Below are 20,571 nucleotides of genomic sequence, written 5' to 3' on the forward strand. Positions count from 1 at the left end.
CAAGGCATCACATAATTTTAAAGAACAACATTATCTTTACCTAAGATGAGGTGTTCTCATTTCTGGGAGGCAAGGGGAGAGATAACAATCATGCATATGAAGAACTTGCATTGACTGTGAACATTAAATCCAATGATCAGATGATTGGGATTTGCATTGTGGGTGATAATTCATCCATATTACTGCCTATTCTCTTCATTTATGTAAATTAAAGCTGCAGGGTTTGCCTTTGTGCAAACTTTCCCTCAGTCTGCGAATGTGTCTTGCCACGCTACATAATTATTTGAAGAGATAGCAGAATTGTATTAATTTGTTTTGAATTATTGGACTCAAGGAGTTAATCACCCACAGAGCTCAATTGTTGTTTGCAGAACTTGGAGAGTTATAGAATGAATAGCTCTGAAATATCTCTTCAGTGTTCAGAAAGAAAAGCATGGTGGAATGAGTATTAAAACGGGAGTCCAAAACCTTACAGTGTAATCTTGACTCTGCCTCTGTGTAACCACGAATGCCTCACAAATCTCTCTGTACCTGTTTTTTCTTTTGTCAAGCAGACTTCATGTTATCTCCACTCACTACTCACAAGGTTACTGTGAGGATCAAATGAAGAAAGTACAAAATGGAAACTACATTAAAAAAAAAAATCTGGCCAGGCTTGGTGGCTCACACCTGTAATCCCAGCACTTTGGGAGGTTGAGGTGGGTGGATCACTTGAGCCCAGGAGTTCGAGACCACCCTGGCCAAAATGGCAAAACCTTGTCTCTACTAAAAATACCGGAAAAAAAAAAAATTAGCACGCGCCTGTAGTCCCAGCTACTTGGGAGGTTGAGGTGAGAGGATCGCCTGATCCTGGGAAGATGAGGCTGCAGTGATCCATGATCGGGCCATTGTACTGCAGCCTGGGTGATTGGAGTGAGACCCTGTCTCAAAAAAAAAAAAAAAAAAAAAAAAAATCCTATCAGCAGAGGAATGTGGAAGGTTATTGGCACTTTAGATACCTTATCTCAATCTTCCCTCAGGTCACTCTTATTGACAGCTGGAAGTTATTCAATTTTTTTCACAACTTACTACTGAACAAACAAATGCACCAATCACTTTACAAGTGGAGAGAGAATCAAAGAGAGAATAAGAAAAAATAATGAGACCTCAAAATTATAAAAGTCCCACAAATGTGCAGTCGTTACAATTTATAGTGGGATGAAGAGACTAATGTCATTCTCTTTACAGTCTTCAGACAACAGATATGTGTTATCATCAAACCAGTCACCATTTATTGTCCAGGGATCAAAAATGACATGCTAAATATTAATGCAAATATATTTCCATTTTTATACAATATGAATCTATTTCAAATATTAATGATTTCAAACAAAAGAAACTCAATTTTTTATTCCACACAATTCTTCATTTTGTTAAAAAAAAGTTCTTTTGTATAAGCACAAGTGAATAAAATGTATTACTAAATATAACCATTGAAATGTATTAAAATGGATCCCTTATACCTACTTAGTAAGTATGGTGGGATCTGCAGCAGTCAAACTCAGTTGTGAGTCTAAAGCTTCAGATTTGGCATGGATGGAAAGGTTAGGCTGGATGAATTCATCTTTACTTGATTAACCTTAATATTTCCTGCTTAATACATAATACATAAGCCTTCTACAATATACTTTGTTTTATACAACCCATGATTCTGAAATATATGCAAAATATCTTTTAAAAAATTGGATTCTTTTAAAACATATTAGGAGAATTTACTATTTACAGAATTAATGTGGTGAGTCTTTGTATTAGGTTGAATTTTATGAAATTGGTGATATTTGAGCATTTTTTGGCCTATAAAATGGCAATTTCATATGGTTCAGCTAATAAAAAGTGAAGAATTGTTCTTTTCATCTTAAAATAGAGTACACACATATATAAATAACCTACCTGTTTATATACTGGCTAATGTGCAATTTTGGAGGGAGTGGGGGTGGGGGAAGGCAATCCAAGTCAGCATTTTGAACAGAAGAATAAACTCAAATTGTGCCCTCTGGTTACTCTAGCTGCCTTTCTGAGCAGTAATATATGTTAATACATTGGGGAATAAATATAATGTAAAAATTCTTTTCTTTACAGTAAGTTTGCTACAATAAAAACATTCAGTTTATTTTCCTAAAGATTAAATACCATGTGAGTCATTATACTGACACATCTGCTTAAAAGCATTTCCATTTGTATTGTCACTGGAAATTGGGTGGGGGGTGTTATGCTGCTATTTTGGTATAAACTGTGCTGTGTGCTTTGGTTAATGCTCAATGACGATCTGGATCCCCATGGGGGTAGTTGTGATGAAAGAGGGTGGTGGTTTTCCATGTGAGTAACCTAATCATAAATTAGAAAGCTTCATCCAAGTCAGTGCTTAAAAAGCAGTTTTATTCTCCTGAAATTTGGGTTAGGGAGGTCAGATGGGCAGAGAATAGATTTTCAGTCTGTATCTGTATTAGATTCAGCAACAAGGTATTTCGTATCTTGCTATTCACTGCTGTTGAGAGTATAATCAGTTCCTTCATTTATCCAGCCACTGACTTCTCAACTGTAAAGTGCATTCAAATACTGTGGGCACAAAACGGAGAGCCTGGAATGAGGGAAGATGTGTGTTCTTAAGAAGTTCTGGGGGGGTGGGCGGTATTGGCCGTCTTGATGAAGTCCATGTTTGGCTGCCAAAGCTCAAATTTTAAAGGGTCCACTGAATTTGGGTGTTGAATAAACACACAACTTAGACCATCAAGGTGTAATAATGTGAGTCACTTTGAGTTTGGAAAAATACATGCCCTATCCAAGTCTTAGCCCATCTGCTAATTTGTTTTGAATGGTGCAGAATGCAGCTCCCATCTCTGACAGTGCACAGTTGGGTAACAGGTGTGGCAGAGTCAGCCTTACTGCTAAATTTAGCTCTGCATGTGGGGATTTCACACTTGCAGCCCCTTGGAGAGAGGAGCATTGACAAATGACTGTGTATAAAAGTGGAAAGCACTTGGGAATTTCACTACCAACCTAGATTTAGATCAGAGAAAAAGGGCCAATCTAAATTGGTTACAGACTACAAAGAGCTACATTTCTGGTGGAGGTGGCATTAATCTAACATCTATTTGATTTCTCTCTTACCATCATTACAGTTCCTGAGAGAGTACTCTCTGAAACTTGATGACCCCCCCCCTTCAGGTGCAAGTGATAACTTATTTTTTGTTTTAGCAAGTAGAATTTAACACAGGTGTACTCATCCTTTGGTGGGAAGAATATGACCAGTTTTTTAAATTCTAATTTGTAAATGGTACTCATCTCCTTTGGTTTCCCTTTGAAAAGTTAGTTTTAAAAATTAAATTCTCTCCACACTACTGGCATACTAGGGCTACTTATGAGAACGGAATTTTTCAAAATATAATTCTCTTATAGATAATAAGTGAAACACTTCATCTTTTGGCAGGGATCAGGAAGGGAGGAACATTTTCTGGGAAATACAAATGAGACATTTGAGGACATTGATCTCAATAAGGATTTGTTGGAGGATGTTGTTTAGTCCTTTCCTCCTTTGTCTTTTTTTTTTTTAATACTCAGATCTAAAGAGTATAGTGATGACTAAATAGCTCTCTAATCATTTTTCAGCACAAAAACCCTGGGACTCAGAAGGCTTGAATGTTTTGTCCAAAGCCACATTCAACAACAGAATACCAAAATCATTTCATTTCTGCTCTAAAGTACAGTTGAGTCTTGTTTGCAAAGGCACCTTTGAAACAAAGCTCATATTTGTGTGCAACTCTCTCCTAGAGTGTGATAGGGAGAAAGAAAAAGAGAAAGAAGCTGCATGAATAGAATTAACATAGTTATAATATGCACATTTTTCTCTCTCTAGATGAGTTTGTTTACTAGAAACTTCTTTCTGAAAACTTACTCTTTAAACTGAAACAGTTTCTTTAAATCTCTTCTTTCATTTGAAACAAACTGAATTGCCTAAGATGATCAAATCACTGCTGTTTAGGGAAAGGACTCGTGGTCCCTTCCATTAACTTCTGACATAATTTAACTTCGTGTAGAGGTGATTCTTTAGGATCAAAACACTAAATTAGAACTTGTCCTTTTCTTGGGATATCGTCTTTGAAGGATCAACCCTTTCAAAAGCAAATCTTCTTTGTTTTTGGAGCTTCCAGGGACCCTGTGTTTCTTACAACCACTGCGTATGAATTTCTGTGGTCTGAGGTTTGTGCAAGGCCCATGCACTGTTTGGTTACTATGGAAACCAGCCCTCCCAACCAGCTGTCATTTCCTATATTCCTTTCAGAGTGAGTCTTAAACGTTTTAGATAGTCCACAAGCAGAGTAAAGATGAAGAATGACACAAAGAAAACATGAACAGCTTGTTGTTAAATGGACAACTTGTGGATTCCCTACATGGGAAGCTTCATGTAAGAAAGCAAGCTCTCCTGGACATCTATATATAAGGGTTTACCCAGATCCACTAAAGCTCACCTTCATGCTGGCTTTAAGGAGTGGGGATTCGACTCTGCATCTCTACATCTGTGAACTGAGGAACACTTTCTGTGCTGTCCGAGTTGATGGGCGAGATGACATGTTTGAGCCGAAGGAGCATTGTGAAGAGCAGGATGAGGAGAATGGCCAGGAGGCTCAGGAATAAGCCCACATACATGTACAGGTTGGAATACTTGTCTGAAGAAGTATCAACCTCTGTTGCCAGAGTGGGAAAATGGGCACGCCCAGTGAGATTTCCATGGTATTTAAAATGCGCCTCCATCATCACTCAAGACTTGAGTTGGTATGTGTTTCTCTTTGATTTCTATTGCCCTTGAGGCATTTCACAGTCACTTAGACTGTCTCTAAATCTATTGGACGTGTTCTAACAATCCGATAAAAACAAATCACTCTCAGAGCTAAGGTAATAGCACACAAGCAGAAAATGGTGATGCTATGATTTGACAACTGAGACACCCTCTCTATCCTTCAGCACAGCAATCACCCCTCCAATAGGTTTTATCAGAGCTTCTTAATCAATTTTCAAAAATACAAGTAATGCTTTATTTTCCACACTCCTACTTTTATACTGATTAAAATAAATATGGCTGAAACTGCTTTATAATACTGTTGTTAGAACAAGAATCTTTTATAGTATTATGTCAGTCTTTTGCTCTGTTTTGGTAGATGGATAAAGGGCTCGTTTTGCCTATACCTAATCTAGATGTGTGGACTAATTATGTGGACCTAATTGGGCTCTTCCTTGAGGAGACTATCTGAAGGCTTTTGTATATATCAGGCTCAGCATATCTGAGTTTTCCTCCCGTTTGTCTATATTTCTGAACCTTCCCTAAGGATGGAGATTATAAAGTTCCTGCCCAGCTGCACAGCTTGTAAGTCTAGAAAATGTGAGTTTTCTGTAGCTTTGTTGACATCCCTCACTGTAGGCTGGACGGAAAGTGTTGTGAGACCTGGTAATTCTCAGGTAAGAGAGGCCTCAGAGATGCTGACAGCAGTAGGCCCAGGCTCAGGAGATTTGGCTCTTCAGATTCTCCAACAGATATTGATTTTCCTGAAAATCAAAAACAAAAATAAAGATTCGGTTATCTCTAAGAAAAACAAATGGCAATGTATTTTGAAATAAAAATAAATTGATAAATTGCAAAATGGTTTACCATATGCAAACTAATTTTAGAATGCTTTTTCTTCTGTGTAGAAGATAGCTTTTAAAAGGTTAAAGAAAAAAAATCAGATCACTAAACGACAGCTAATAACTAACCTAGATTAGAACAATGTTTTCTAAACCGACTGATCATAAGATATACTTGGGGGTACTTATTAATATACAGATCCTGGGCCCAAATCTAGACTTCCTGAATCATAATCTCCACAGTAGGGGCCTGGGCACCACTCTAGAGATTCAGACTTTATTGGTCTGGGATGGGACCCAAGCACTACTATTTAAAAAAAAAATAGCCACCCATATTCAAAGTTCATGTTTAGAATGCCAAGTTAAATCATTTTGGAAGACTTCAGCAGTAAATAGTTGACCCTATTTACATGGTGGAATGCTTTTGCCAACAAAAAGAAGGTTCTATCTTTACCAATGATGAAGGATGCATTTATTTGCTTGGAATAGGCACACCCTCTCAATTCCTTCTGGGTCTACAAACATTGGGGAAACATGTCTGTTTTTACCCCACATATCTAAATAAGAGAGATAGAAGAAAAGCAATAAAGTCTTTTCCAAGTAACTTCAAAGTGCAGCCAGGACTAAGAACCATTGATCTAGTTGAACCAGGAAAGTCCGGCACTGAAACAAAGGAATCCTAATTTTAAGGAATTGTTTTTCAATCTCCAGATCCCAGTGACAATTGTTACTTTAATGAATCAGGGGAATGTTCAGGAATGCAGGCTTCCCCTAATTTTGTTTTTGGTCTATCTCTCTCATTTAGATCTGTAGGGTGGAAATAGACATTTCCCCCCAATAGTTGTACACCAGAAGGAATTGAGAGAGTATGCCTATTCTGAGCAAATAAATGCATTGCATGCTTTATCACTGGTAAAGCTAGAACTTTCTTTATATTGGCAAAAACATTCCACTGTGTAAATAGGGTCAACTATTTACTGCTGAAGTCTTCCAAAATGATTTAACTTACCATTCTAAACATGAATTTTGAATGTGGGTGGCTAAAATAAACAATATAAACAACCATCACCTGTCACACTTCTATGTACTATAGTAGATTGCTAACAGTGTAGCCTAGTTCTGTCTGTTGTTAACATACCCAAGGAGAGTTCGTAGAACTAGCTCCAACAGTCACATTATTTTTCCTATCATCTTGAATTTTGCCCCCAGCCTGAGAACACTTCAGCTTAAAGTTTGTATTCCCTAGCCCACGTTACTATACTTTCCATAATCCATATTTTTCTTAGTCTACCTACTTACTGTTCCTATTGCCCACACTTGGTTCATAAGAAACAAGAACAGAGAGAGAGAGAGAGAGAGAGAGAGAATATCTCTCCACTGTATTTGGAGCAGTGGTCTAGGAAACATTTTTCTATCCTTGCAAGTACAGCTATTTTGATTTTTGATTAGCTGGGATCAAGGCCCAGGAATATGCATACTAAACACAAGCTTTTCAAGTGTTTCTTTGCATACTGAGCTTTGAGAGTTAATTATTGTTTTTTCTCTCTAGATAGCCCAGCTAAAGAACACAGCTAATCTATCTTATTGGTTGTTTGGAGGCTCTACTTTTAAAAGCATTTAAAACAATGTTATGGGTTGAATAGTGTCACCCTCCAAAAAATGGTGAAGTCCTAACCCCCAGTAACTGTGAATGTAACCTTATTTGGAAATAAGACCTTGCAGATGTAATCAAGTCAATATATTAGGTTGGCCCTAATCTAATGGCTGGTGTCCTCACAAGAAGAGGAGAAGACAGAGGCATACAAGGAGAAGATAGAGGCAGAGATTAGAGTGATGTATCTACCAGCCAAGGAATGCTGAAGATTGCCAGCAAATACCAGAGGCTCGAAGTGGCAAGGAAGGAGTCTACCCTACAGATTTCAGAGAGTGCATGGCCCTACTGATACCATGATTCCAGACTTCTATACTCCAGGCCTGAAAGAATAAATTTCTGTTGTTTTAAGCCACCTAGCTTATATAATTTTTTATGGCAGTTTTAGGAAGCAAATACATAGAGTAATCACCCTGAAACCCTAGTGTTTTGGAACCTTTGGGGTAATGTTTCTCAGAGTGGTCAAGGGAAGTCCCTTAACCAGAATCACCTACAGAGTGTTTATTATGAATAAAAACATGGACCCTTTCCCAGAGCCTTTCCCTTGTTTCTTAGATTAGAATCTCTGGGGACAGTATCCTGGAATCAATGTTTGAAACAAGTTACCCACTTGTTTCTAAGCACATTCTTCAGGGAATGCTTTTCAGTCCTTGCTGTACTTTAGTATTACTTAGTATGCTTTTTGAAAATATATATAACTGGGTCTTTTCTTCAGGGTTTCTGATTCAGTAGCTCTGTATGGGGCATGAACATCTGTATTGCTTAAAAGCTCCACAGGTGATTTTGATATGCAGCCAGGGCTGAAAAACATCAGTCTACAAATAGAACAGAGCACTTCAAATCAGGACTCTTAACAGTCCCAGACAGCCCACACAGCTCAACTGCTTCACTACATATTCAAGTGCTTCACATATAGGTTGTCAGTCTGACTAGCCTTCCTCCTCACCACTTCTCCCAGCAGCTCCTTTTCTTAAGAATGGTAGTAACCTAGAGATAAGAGCTTAATGGACTTTTCATCCATGTATCTCCTAAGTTACTTTTTTACCCGCCTTCCAGAAAAGAAGGGTAAGGAAAAATAAACACTCACTGCTAGTGCAAGCCAAGTGGGAGAAACCTCTATACTATCATAGTATCTTTATACTCCCTTTGAACCCCAAGTACACAGAATCAGGTAAGTCATACTCTTTGGTTTATGGTACATTGTCATCATTGGTAAATTTGAGCACTTTTTTATTCACTTATTTAATAATATATTGAACACTCATGGACAAACATCTGTGGGCAAACATCTAGCAACTTTAAGATTGAGAATGACTAATAATTTACATGACATCTACCTATGCTCTTCCCATCTCATCCTCTTACCTATCCTTCTCCAGAAATAACCAATAACCAATATTCTGAAATTTGTGACTCATTACCTTCCTTTTATTTACACACACACACACACACACACACCCCTATGCCTAAATAATGTTAGTATTATTTGTTTTGAACTTTATAAAAAAAATGCCAAACTGTGTGTAATCTTCAACTTGCTATTTTATTCTATATTTTATTACTATATGATTTATTTATAACTAGTCTAGTGGAATGAAAAAGGAAAAAGAAATAAAATGTTGGAAGTCCGCATGTTGCCTTTGGATTTTACTCCATTCTCCTTAGCTTGACATTTAAGGCTGTCAATGCTCTGGCCCTGGCTTACCTTAATTCCTTCCATTACCCTCTTTCCAATAAAACTGTAATGTTCACTCTTACCTACTTCCCTGCTTCCATATATTTGTTTGACCAGTTTCCTCTATCTTCACACATCTCTGGGTGAGGAAATAATACAATTCTTTAAGATTCAGTTCATGAAGCTGATCTTGACTTTCCACCCTAACCCTAATTTCCACAATGCTTTGTATTTCTCCTAGAGGAATTAAATTTGACAAATACTGCAGATATCTATTTGATATGTTTTCTTCTAAATTCTAGTTTACAAAATTCTTGAGGATCATTTTCAGCAGTCTATCCCTTATACAGCTTTGCTTGCCGTAGCTGCTCAAGAATTACTGAATAAATGCATGGGTATGATGAAGAAATGTACCTAATATTTAGAGTTCGAAGAGAAGCATGGTCTTATCTCTGATCCGATTGCTAATATAGCTTGGAGAAGAACATAAATTTCTCTTTTCTTTTTATTCCTTTCCTCCACTGTTCAATTTCTTACTGGAGAATAATTCCAGATTATAATCTAGAGTTAAGAAATTATCACCTTGTTAGAAACTCTGTTGATGAAGTGCTATTTCACTTACAAGATTTTAAAGGAAAACTATATGGGATGGGTTAAATTTTAAATTTAAGTTTTAGAAAGTTCACTTGTGTCTACAGATAATTTTCAATAATAATTGATAGTTCACTTTCTGCCTCCTATGCAATTGACCCTGAATCTTCCTTAGGTCTGAATACTTATTCAATATTTATTAGAATTCTATGAAGCTTGGAGAAGCTTAGAGAACAATGATCTCAGCTACAGTTGTCAATTTCTTTAAACATTTCCTTTGAAATTTTGGAAAACTAACTAATCACATATTTCTTAAAGTCTCTATAGTCTTCAGGAGACCAAACAGTCTGGTCAATTCAGGGAGGTTTATCAATTTAATTCCTTAAGGACTTTGAAATGAATAAATGCAATGTTTAGATATTGGGAAATCCTCTTTTTCGTTACTCTGGTCCTATATCTGTGACTACTTCTCATAAAAGCTTTTCAAACAGGATTGTCATGGCTCTCTTTGCTAACTAATTAATGAGTTGCACAGATAATATGATTGCTCTGTTAAAAGCTCTGCACCATTTGGAAAGAAAAACAACCATGCAATTTCAAAAGGAATTCAAATTCTATTAATTCTGAAGGATATGATTTTTTGTGAAAAGAATTATTTTAGTATCCTGCAGTTCTTTCTGGAAAGCTCATACAATAAAAATCAGTTTCTAGTCTTTGCAAAAGTGATTGAAAGCTGTTGAGGGATAAGGAGGAGGGTGAGGAATGGAAAAGGGGGTAAGGAATTCGGGAAAGAAAGAAAGGAAGATAGAGGAAGAGGGAAGGGAGAGAGGAGGAAAAGAAAGAAATGTGAGAAATGAGTAAAGACTATGAGGGATGTGGGATGGAGACAAGATGGGGCAGGAAATGAATGATTATGAGGGGGGCGAAGGAAGGGAAGGAGGTAATATTGAGAAAGAATGGAGGAAAAAAAGAGGATGAGAAGTTTGGGGGAAAGGGAAAAGAGGAAGTGTTTAATTTAATCACTGGCCAATGTCCAATATTAACTTGTGCCTCTGGTTTGCTTCAATTCTAATGTAAATCAAAATACTCACAAGTGACATAAATGCACCTTTGGTTTTCTGATTGTATATTTTGTCATTCATTTGGTAAATAAAATCTTAGTAAAAAAAAAAAGTCTTCTGTTTTTAGTATAAACATTGAAATGCCAAGTTCTCACTAATTTTTGACATCAGCATAGTATATATAACCTCACAGGAGCAAAATAACATACACTCCTAGATCATGAATTTTGCTCCCCAGAATGATAAGGGAATAGCTGTTTGCATCAATCAAACCCGAGAGGGATTCCTTGAGTGAAACTTATTTGTAACAAGAGCAACCAAGTTCTGCACAGGTCTCCAAAATCAGATTAACATTTCTTTGGTAAACATTTATTGAGTGCCAATCAAGTTCCAGACACTTTTTTAGGTGCTGGAGATATAAAATAAGAGTACCCTGATCTCTATTTGGTTCTCAGGGTGCTCCTAGTAGTTACTTTTATTTTCTTTAACATGATAAGGTTCTGGGAACACCCCACTGGTAATTTTACATTTTTCTGCATGACACCTGCCTATATAATTCCAGAGCTGAAATCTCACCAAGTACTTAAGGAAAATGTTCAGTGGAACAATTCAGAAAAGAAATTAAAAACTATGAACTGCTATCAGCTTTTAAGAGTTAATACATTCTATTTATATTTATCTTCCTAGCTGGGGAGAAAAAACTAAGAGAGATAAGTGTATCGAGTTCCACATCACCCTATGAAAAAACGATTCCAGCAGCAAATGCTTCTTCAGTGGCTGGAGCCATTAAGTAATAAGCTTGCTCAAGTAGGAGTTGCTGTATCTTCTGCAGCAGATGGTGCCTATTTGTCACACCTGCCGATAAATAAAATAATGCCTCTCATTTCACCGGGAATAACATCATATTTCCAAATATCTCTTACCTCTCCTGGCCCACAGTGTGAATAGGATTGGTCACTTAAGTATCCCTTTTGAAGCTTTCACCAACAGGTAAGTTGTTCAGGAACATCCCTGGAACAGCTGGAAAATAGAACGAAAGCCTTGTGTTTTGCCAAAGAAGCAGGACTATATTCATGCAAAGTATGGTTTCTCTTTCATCTTCCTAAAGAGTAATCCCTTTGCAGAAAAACAGAAAAACACCTTCTATTACTTAAAATGTTACTTAAAATGCCAGTTACCACTTACAGCTTCAGAGTGCAGCTTCAGATGCCTGCTCCTTATAAGCTCTGAAAAGCAAAGAGAAGTCTGTTTGGATGTGTGTGTGCCCTCTGGAACATTTGAATGAAAGCAGCCTGAATTAGTCTAAGTCCCCAGTTCCTCTTTCGCAGGCAACAGTTTAGAGTATGCGGGAAAGGTAGTGATTCAGCTCTGCTCTGTCTCAGCAGTGTGGAGAGGGAGGAGATAAGAGAGGCTGAGAAGCAAAGTTTGTATAAGCTTTCTACTTTAACCCCTTCGAGGCTTCCTCATAAATCTGTAAGACTAGCTGAGGCTCCCTATCTTTATAAAAGCTGCTTCATATGTCATTTAAGAGGATCAAATCTCTAGCTAAATTCAAGAGGTTTTTCATCCTGGGTCTTACAGTAATACATGCTTAGAATTGAAACCAAACATTCCAGGATGTGATAGTGCTTAAATAATTCCATCTTTACAAACAGAATATTTGCATGTGTATATTTCTAGGTTTGAAAAGGATTTTTTAGGCACCAACTTAATACATTTGATTTAAATATTTTGTGGAAATTTAACATCAGCCTGAGTTTTTGGTTGGGGTTCTAAGATTAAAGTAGAACATTTTCTAAGTAGTCATATCTAGCCAGGGTATATATTCCACTATAAGTTATTCATCCATTTGTAGTCAAAGGCCCTTATCATCTTTTATATATTGTGGCAGGAGGAAGGAGATTAACATTTCTTGAGTGCCTACTCTATATTAAACATTTAACATAAAGAACTTAATTTAATCCTCACAACAGCCCTGTGATTTGGGTATTATGATCCTCATTTTACAAATGGGGAACCTGAGACTTAGAGAGAAAGTATATCATGTAGTTTAGTAAGCCTAGAGCCAGCACTGGAAAACAAGGCCATGTGATCCCAAAATCTCTGCTCTTTTCTCTGTAGCAGTGTTTCTTAACCTTTGTGGATCTTGGATTCCTTTGAGAGTCTAAGGAAAGCTACAGACCTTCCCCTTCCTCAGAAACAGGGATAAAATTTCTGTGCTCCACGGCCTCCAGGTTAAGAACAGCTGAATGTCCCCATGTTACTTCTCCAATATTATACCATCGTTAGTGCATTGTTCATCCAACAACACATGATTGTAAACAATTTTTATTATGGTATCAATAATCACAATAGTATTAGTTATAGTGTCATGCCAGTCTTTAAGAAATTACTGCAGTGATTTTCACTTTATTCCCGAATTCTCCTTAACAATTCTCGCATATTACGTCTTTCCATTTCCCTCATTCCAGTGGTTAAAATGAGTTGAGGCTGTCCTTGAAATCCTTGCCTTACCGGCATATTCCAGTACCTTCTTTCTCAAACTGAGGAATATGCTGGCGCTTCTCAAACTAGAGTAGTATGCTCAAGAAAGTACAGGATAAACATAGTGTATTTTCCTAGATGATTAAATTTACTTGAATATTTAGACAAGGAGAACATAGTTTAAGTGATAATTTTAAACATAGCTTAGATGATAATAAACATATAGAATAGAATGCAAATTTATGCATTTTATGATCAAGCATGAGATTTCAGAGAAATTTTGCACTTGTGGTAGGGCCTTTTTGGATCACCCAGACTTCCCCAGGGATACGTGTTGACTCTCCTCTGCCATTCGGGACTTTTGGATGAAAAAGTTCAAAGATCATGGTGTAGTAGAAAGATGAGGGACTTTGAAATCATAATGACCTGGGTTTTCACCTTAGCTTTGATCTATATTTTCTGGATTACCTTAAGAAGGTCAATTAATTTCTCTGAGACTCAGTTTTCACCTATAAAAGAGGGAAAATTATAAAAAGGGGGTTAGATGAGAAAATCTCTCTAAAGCATATGCTACAGATGTTCAACAAATCTTAATGTTGTTGCTTCAAATTGGTAGATATCAATAGATGATGAGGCTATGTGAATCTAACCAGAGGTTTCACCATGGATAATTTACCTTTTCTTACCTAATTAGAAAAAATAAGCCTTATTTAACATAATATTAAATTCGAGTTTCCAGGAAGACATGATAAATGACCAACAATAGTTGGGAATTCCAAAGCCAGGCCATCATATACAAAATTTACAATGGAAATGCTCCAGAAGAGGTTCCAAGAAATAAAAGGGAGTCAGATTGTGAAAGGGAGTGGGAAGGGAAATTTGTGAAAATGTTTCTTTACCCAGGGCTGTTGCTAGACCAAGACTCCACTTCACCTTCCAAAACGAGTAGAAGACTAGTGGGTATTTCACTGGATCACTCACAGAGCTTGACATTTATTTCCTATGGTAGAAGGGGAGCGAATTGGAACTGTACTCCTTTCTGAGAAAGCTAATGTGGCCCTTGGCAGGAGAACAGGATTGACTGTGTTGAGATTGGCCTTCATTCCCAGAGTTTGTTAGGGCAGGGTATGTTTGATTTTTTCCTAGGAACCAAATGGGGGTCATGCAAGAAAGAGAGTCAGGGTAGGGTCATCCTGAACCCTTTTAAATATGGCCATCTGCAGGGGAGAAAGGACCCCATCAACAGGAAGCTGAAGACAATTTCTGGATTCCCAGAGGCTGAGGAAAGAGTTGTTAACTACCAACCTAAACAAAAATACATCAACCCAGGCCTCCCAAATTACAGGAGAGGGGTCTTCTGTGATGGAGGTCTTTGAAGAACCCACAGAAGAGCCAAAGACCCAGAGAGTGGGAAACCATTCCACCAAGGAAGAACTGACCAATCCCTTACCTCTCTTCCCTACTCCTATTTCCACCCTGGTGAGGATCCAAATAGAAACTGGCAAGTGGAGAGAGAAAGAAGAAAACCTATCACTCTTCCTTTTCCAAAGGCATTTAGCCACCACTACAGGTCTTAGCATGGGCTTAGTGGGAAACAAAGCCTCACCATTGAGTGAAGATTGAGAAAGTTGAGTAATATCTTGGATGGAATACATTCTAATTACTAAATCAAGGTTGTGTTTTGTGACTTAGAGTGACCTATGGACGGTCTATTTTTGAAGAAGTGAGCAGAAAATCATGTGCTCTATCCAAACTTCCATCTATGGCTAGGAAAAGGTTACCTCAGTGGGGTACATTTTATTGGAACATGGGGAGACAAAATAAAGTTGTGTTTTGATTCTATAATAAATAATACTGTAGAAAATACTGGTTGTACTAACTAATTCATCCCTTCAACAAGCATGTGATTCCTTTCATGCGTCAGACATTGTGTTAGGAATAGGACATACAGTGAAATAAAACATAGTTCTTGCACTCAAATTACTTATATGGCAGGGGTCAGCAAATTTTTCTCTAAAGAGCCAGATAATAAATATTTTAGGCATTAAGGGACACATACAATCTCAATTGCATATTCTACTTATTTTTGTAACTAACCTTTTAAAAATGCAAAAACCATTCTTATTTTGAAGGCTGTACTAAAAGAGGCCATGGGTCAGATTTGGCCTGTGCACTCTAATTACTGGCTCCTAAATGATCGAAGTAACAAATTTTTATAAACCACCAATTACCATACATTTATTATGATTGAAGATGTGTTTAGGGCACTTGGGGGAGGAGACACAGAAGAGCATTTGCTAATTCTGACTGGGAAATCAGGGTTTCCAGGAAGAGGCAGTGTTGATTTGAACCCTGAAGGGTGAGTAAGAATTAATCAGAGTTAGAGGAGGTGAGTGGTAAGCTGCCTGTACAGAGGCACCAAAGCTTGAGAGCTTGGTTTACTTAAGAAACTACAAAAGGGGAAAACTGAACCTTAGAGAGGTTAAGTATTTTTCTGAAGGTCACACAACTAGTAAGTGATACCTCTTAACTCTTAACATACCTCTTAACTCAGGTATGTCTGACTCCAAACCTGTCCTGTTAGCCACTGTTATCATATTCCTGCCCTAGTATTGAAGCTATGTCTAAGGTCTACTTCTAGTATCTACAAATCAGCAGTTCTGCTTGGCTCACTTCTAATTTCCCTGGGGGTAAAAATGACAAAGTTCTAAAAGGGCTTGCAGACCATATTTTTAAATAAGACAGTGAATCAATAATGTTGGGTTGTCTAAATTAGAACTTGAATTTTCCTTTTCAAAAATAACCCCCTGCCCCAATAAAACTTAGTACACATTGTTCAAATAATCTGCTTGTTTCATCCTTGCAGAAGAGTTTTTTTTTTTTTCTTTCTTTCTTTTTTTTTTTCCTGGTAGCTAAGCTCTGGCACTGCTATAATGTAATTTCTTACCTTCTCATTATAGATGCAGACATTTATAAGGAATGGCAACATCTGGCTTAGACTATATCCTATGATTGATCCAAATACTGTTCCCATCTTCATCATTCACATTGATGACCTTGGGCGAGTGAGTTCACTCAGCACGGATGAACTTGTCGATTTTGTATACATTGCTTGGTGGATTTTTACTGAGGTAGTATAGTTTAAAAAGCTAGATTAACCATGCAGCAACTACTCTCTGAACAATACTGTCATTAAAGATTGCCATGTACTCTTGGAGTCAGCAAGAATAGGGATTGAAATGAGGAGAAACAGGGAATGAGAATAGCCCAACTCGCTGTTGCTGGACTTCCAGTGGTCAGTGGTTCTTAAACATAGTTGTACTTTTCACTCAGGGGGCTCTTTCAAAACACAGAGTATTGGCCCTATCCCAGACCTTCTGCAGAGCTGAGGCCTGAGAATATGTATTTTTAACAAGCTCCCCTGTTTAAGAATCTTAAGAACCACCACCCTGAGGGAACAAATAGACAGGTATCTAATGAACTGACTGTACTAAATAACATACCAGACACTCTTGGACTATGCACAGAAATTCTACTTAAGAAATAAATATATACAAGCCAGGTACGGTGGCTCATGCCTGTAATCCCAGCACTTTGGGAAGCTGAGGTGGGTGGATCATCTGAGGTCAGGAGTTCAAGACCAGCCTGGTCAACATTGTGAAACCTTGTCTTTACTGAAAATACAAAAATTAGCTGGGCATGGTGGTGCACGCCTGTAGTCCCAGCTACTGGAGGCTGAGGCAGGAGAATCGCTTGAACCCAGGAGGTGGAGGTTGCAGAGAGCTGAGAGTGAAACTCTGTTAAACAAAAAAAAAAAAAAAAAAAAAAAAAAAAAAAAAAAAAGATAAAAAGAAAGCATATATTCAAGTTTATTGTTCTAATGTTTCAGTGTGTTACACTGTAAAATGGGTTTTTATTGCCAAATCAGTTTGATACTATCACAGCAATGAGTATGATGTTATTTAGTGCTCTACTTTCAGAAGAAATAGAAAAAAAAAGCAAAGTGAGAGTTTAAGTTGTAATTGAAATAAGTTTATGTATTTCAATGAGTTAATGATAGAATACAGATTATATGCATGTATTGCCTCTACATCCCAAGATAGCAAAGGAATACAAAAGATATAATCTCACAACAATGAAGAAAATGGGAAAGAGACCATTGATAAATGAACGTTGGATGAAAGCTAAAAAGTAGATGAAGGAGTGGTAATTGATGAAGCAGAACAGGAGACGCCACAGTTTAGAATACTTTAAGTGTGTTGATACAATGAGAGGAAGTCAGCCTTCCCTGCATAAACGTTGGGGTTGACAAAGAAACCAGGTGAGATATAAGGCAGAAGGGGGAGGATGAAGCCATTTTTACACAGCTAATACTCCCACTGTCCTCCTCAATCTGGTGTACAGAATGCCCTGTAGCCAGCTATATCCTCCATGAGCGCCAAAATATTAGTGTTATTCTTGAAAGAAATTGAGAGATCCAAGAGAAAAATCATCTGTATTTCTGCATTTAGGCAACCCCTGAACAAAATGGCCAACTCCCTACCTATGTATATGAAGCTTCCAATCACTTTTTATTGCACCATTCTTCTACGTAAACAAAATATCAATGATTAGCAAATATTTGAAGAAAACTTCCAACATGAAATAGAATGGTAAACAAACAGAAAAAAAAGAAAAGACAGTTAAGACAGAAAAAAAGAAAAGAGAGACAAAACACTAGAATTAGTATACTTAGATTCAATAAAACATTGCATTCATATAACATAAATAGGATATTTGAAAATATATATTAAGAGGGCAAGAGGGACCGCTTGGAAATAAAAATATGAGTGCAGAGATCAAATTCAAAGGAAGAGTTGGAAGACAGACTTGAGGAAATATTAAAAAGAAGTAGAACAGAAAGACTAAGAAAGGAAGATAAGACAGAAGGTAATCCTGGAGATCTAACATTTGACTAACAGAAATTTAAGAGAGAGAGAAGAGCTGGGCGCGGTGGCTCAAGCCTGTAATCCCAGCACTTTGGGAGGCCGAGACGGGTGGATCACGAGGTCAGGAGATCAAGACCATCCTGGCTAACACGGTGAAATCCCGTCTCTACTAAAAAATACAAAAAAACTAGCCAGGCGAGGTGGCGGGCGCCTGTAGTCCCACCTATTCGGGAGGCTGAGGCAGGAGAATGGTGTAAACCCGGGAGGCGGAGCTTGCAGTGAGCTGAGATCCGGCCACTGCTCTCCAGCCTGGGCTACAGAGCGAGACTCCGTCTCAAAAAAAAAAAAAAAAAAAGAGATAGGAGAGGGAATTATCAAAGAAACAATACAAGATCATTTTCATGTGAAATGTACATTCATGCGAAAGTACAATTCATGTGACTTGTACATTCATGTGAAATTTCAGAATACAAAGTATAGAGATAACCTAAAGCTTCCAGAGAGAAAAGCAAGCAAACTACAAAGAGATGAAAATGATATTGACATCAGATTTCTCATCGTCAGTCTCACAGGAGACAACATTGGAGCAATACCTTTACAGTTCTGAAGGAAAATGACTTTCTTCAGCACAACATTCTAAAATCAGTTAAACTATCAGTCAAGTGTGAGAATAAAATAAAAGCATTTTCAGAAACAAGATGACTCCTGTAATTACTCTGCAACAAATACTTTTAAAGGAAATTGAGGATTTAGTCCAGTGAAAAAGAGGAAATAAACCAAGAAAGAGGAAGACATGAATTCTTGAAAAGAGCACATCCAACCGCGGGAAGCAGTGACGTCGCAGGATGGTAGCTTTAGAATAAGTCTAAAGAGCAACTGGCCTACAATAGAGCCTGAGGTTGGAGGCCTTGGGAAGTGAATTTCCAGGAAAAAAAGGGGCTTCACTTGTTATGACGAAGACTTTGAAAAGAAATGAACAAACTGAGCATATGACACAGGCAAATGGTGTGGGGTGGGGGGAAAGCTATTAGAATGTCCAGGAAAACATTTAAAACCTGTACAAAGAAGAAAACATAATTTAATTATTATCCCTGAAGTGAACACTATTGACATGGTCACAAAAGTGTAAACACTGGTGACTATTTTTAACTTTTAAGCTAACTGTAGTTATAGAAATAATGCAATAGAAAAGTACAAATGAAGAAAGTTGGGAGGTAAAAGGAAGAGAAGAGTGCTGAAGGAACATGTAATAAACATTCTACATCCAAGAAATTAAAATTTAAAATAACTGATAGAGGAGTCAACATAACTATATAATTATATTAGATGAATGTAAGAAGGGAGAAGAAATTATTTCAGTAAGACCCAGTGGTCTAGGCATTTTATGTAGAGGTAGTAACTATAAGAAGAAACAGCTTTAAACAAGTTAAAGGTGTTGCCCCTGGAGAGCAAGCATATGCACTGTGACATGATGGAGCTGAAGTGTTGTTTTCCATTATAAGTCCTCCTGTATTTTATTATGTTTTGATACTGTGTGTGTATTACTTCAATAAATAATTTGTTTAAGAAATTGATCTATTAGATTTTGTCAGGTTTTTGTCCAATGAAGATGGTTACCATGGATAATGGAATTTAGATCAGAAGAAATCAAGCAATAAGCACTTGTTGAACACTTGTTATGTGCCAAGAACCCTGCCAGGTGCTAAAGGGAGCTCCAAGGCTGTTTAAGACACAGTCTCTGTCCACAAAATACTTTTAAAAATCTAGTTTGGCAAAGCAAACTAATACAAGAAACAATTAGAGAATTAAAATACATGGTAAAAGGCTGAACCGTTAGAATGCTAAATTATGCCCAGTAGAAAATGACAGTGAGAAAATGAAATGAGTTTGGATTGAAATTAGGGAAGGCTTTGGGTAGAGCTAGGGCTTGTTTTTGGCATAAAATGATGGAAAAGATAGGAATAGGTCACGAAAGGAAGAAGCCTTAGAGGAATAAAAGGCAACATGAGCAATGTTGGCCTGGAGAAGAATTTTTTCCACTTAGTTATGTATTATTAGGTAGAAACTTTTATCCTCTCTAATATCACAGAAAAGGTCTTTCTCTTTAAATCTTCCTAATATAACAACTTTCTCTGAGTGGATTTTTTTTTCTTGCTGACAGTGCAGTAAATTTTCTGTCACTTTGCAGAATGGGAACTGCCATTTACTAAATGAGCTCTTCTCTTTTCTGTGCTCCCTTGGTGCCAAGTCTTAATAGTGAGACAGATGGGTTTCCCCCATCGTGCTGCTGCTTCCCATCTCAGGCTGATGAATATGAGACTGAGAGCCTGACCCCTTCATTGTCAAGTAATGTAAAAGCCTTCATCCTTATTTATTGCCATACTTTAATTACTAAGGGGAAGTATCAATTAAGGGACAAAGATTTTAAAAAATCATTTCAACAAAACCAGGATGTCTGAGCAAATTAAAATCTTTTTGCCTTTCTATCTTCTCTTCTTTGGTAGTAGAGGGGAAAAGGTAGTGGGA

At 37.3% G+C, this 20,571-nt stretch overlaps 1 protein-coding gene across 1 annotated transcript; it reads right to left on the reverse strand.

The window, feature by feature from the left end:
- Positions 1–1,248: 1,248 nt before the first annotated feature.
- SERTM2 (serine rich and transmembrane domain containing 2) lies at positions 1,249–12,008 on the reverse strand. The gene is made up of 3 exons (XM_037989048.2): positions 11,819–12,008; positions 11,557–11,653; positions 1,249–5,577 (listed from the first exon to the last, which is right to left on the reverse strand). Exon 3 carries the CDS (start codon positions 4,789–4,791, stop codon positions 4,519–4,521), a length of 273 nt encoding a protein of 90 aa, XP_037844976.1. The 5' UTR covers positions 4,792–5,577; positions 11,557–11,653; positions 11,819–12,008; the 3' UTR covers positions 1,249–4,518.
- Positions 12,009–20,571: the final 8,563 nt, after the last annotated feature.

Source organism: Chlorocebus sabaeus, chromosome X (genome assembly GCF_047675955.1).
Source record: "Chlorocebus sabaeus isolate Y175 chromosome X, mChlSab1.0.hap1, whole genome shotgun sequence".
NCBI classification, from domain to species: domain Eukaryota; kingdom Metazoa; phylum Chordata; class Mammalia; order Primates; family Cercopithecidae; genus Chlorocebus; species Chlorocebus sabaeus.

Bases quoted from the DNA above. Each gene is read 5' to 3' on its own strand.
- SERTM2 (XM_037989048.2), bottom strand. From the start codon at position 4,791: ATGATGGAGGCGCATTTTAAATACCATGGAAATCTCACTGGGCGTGCC.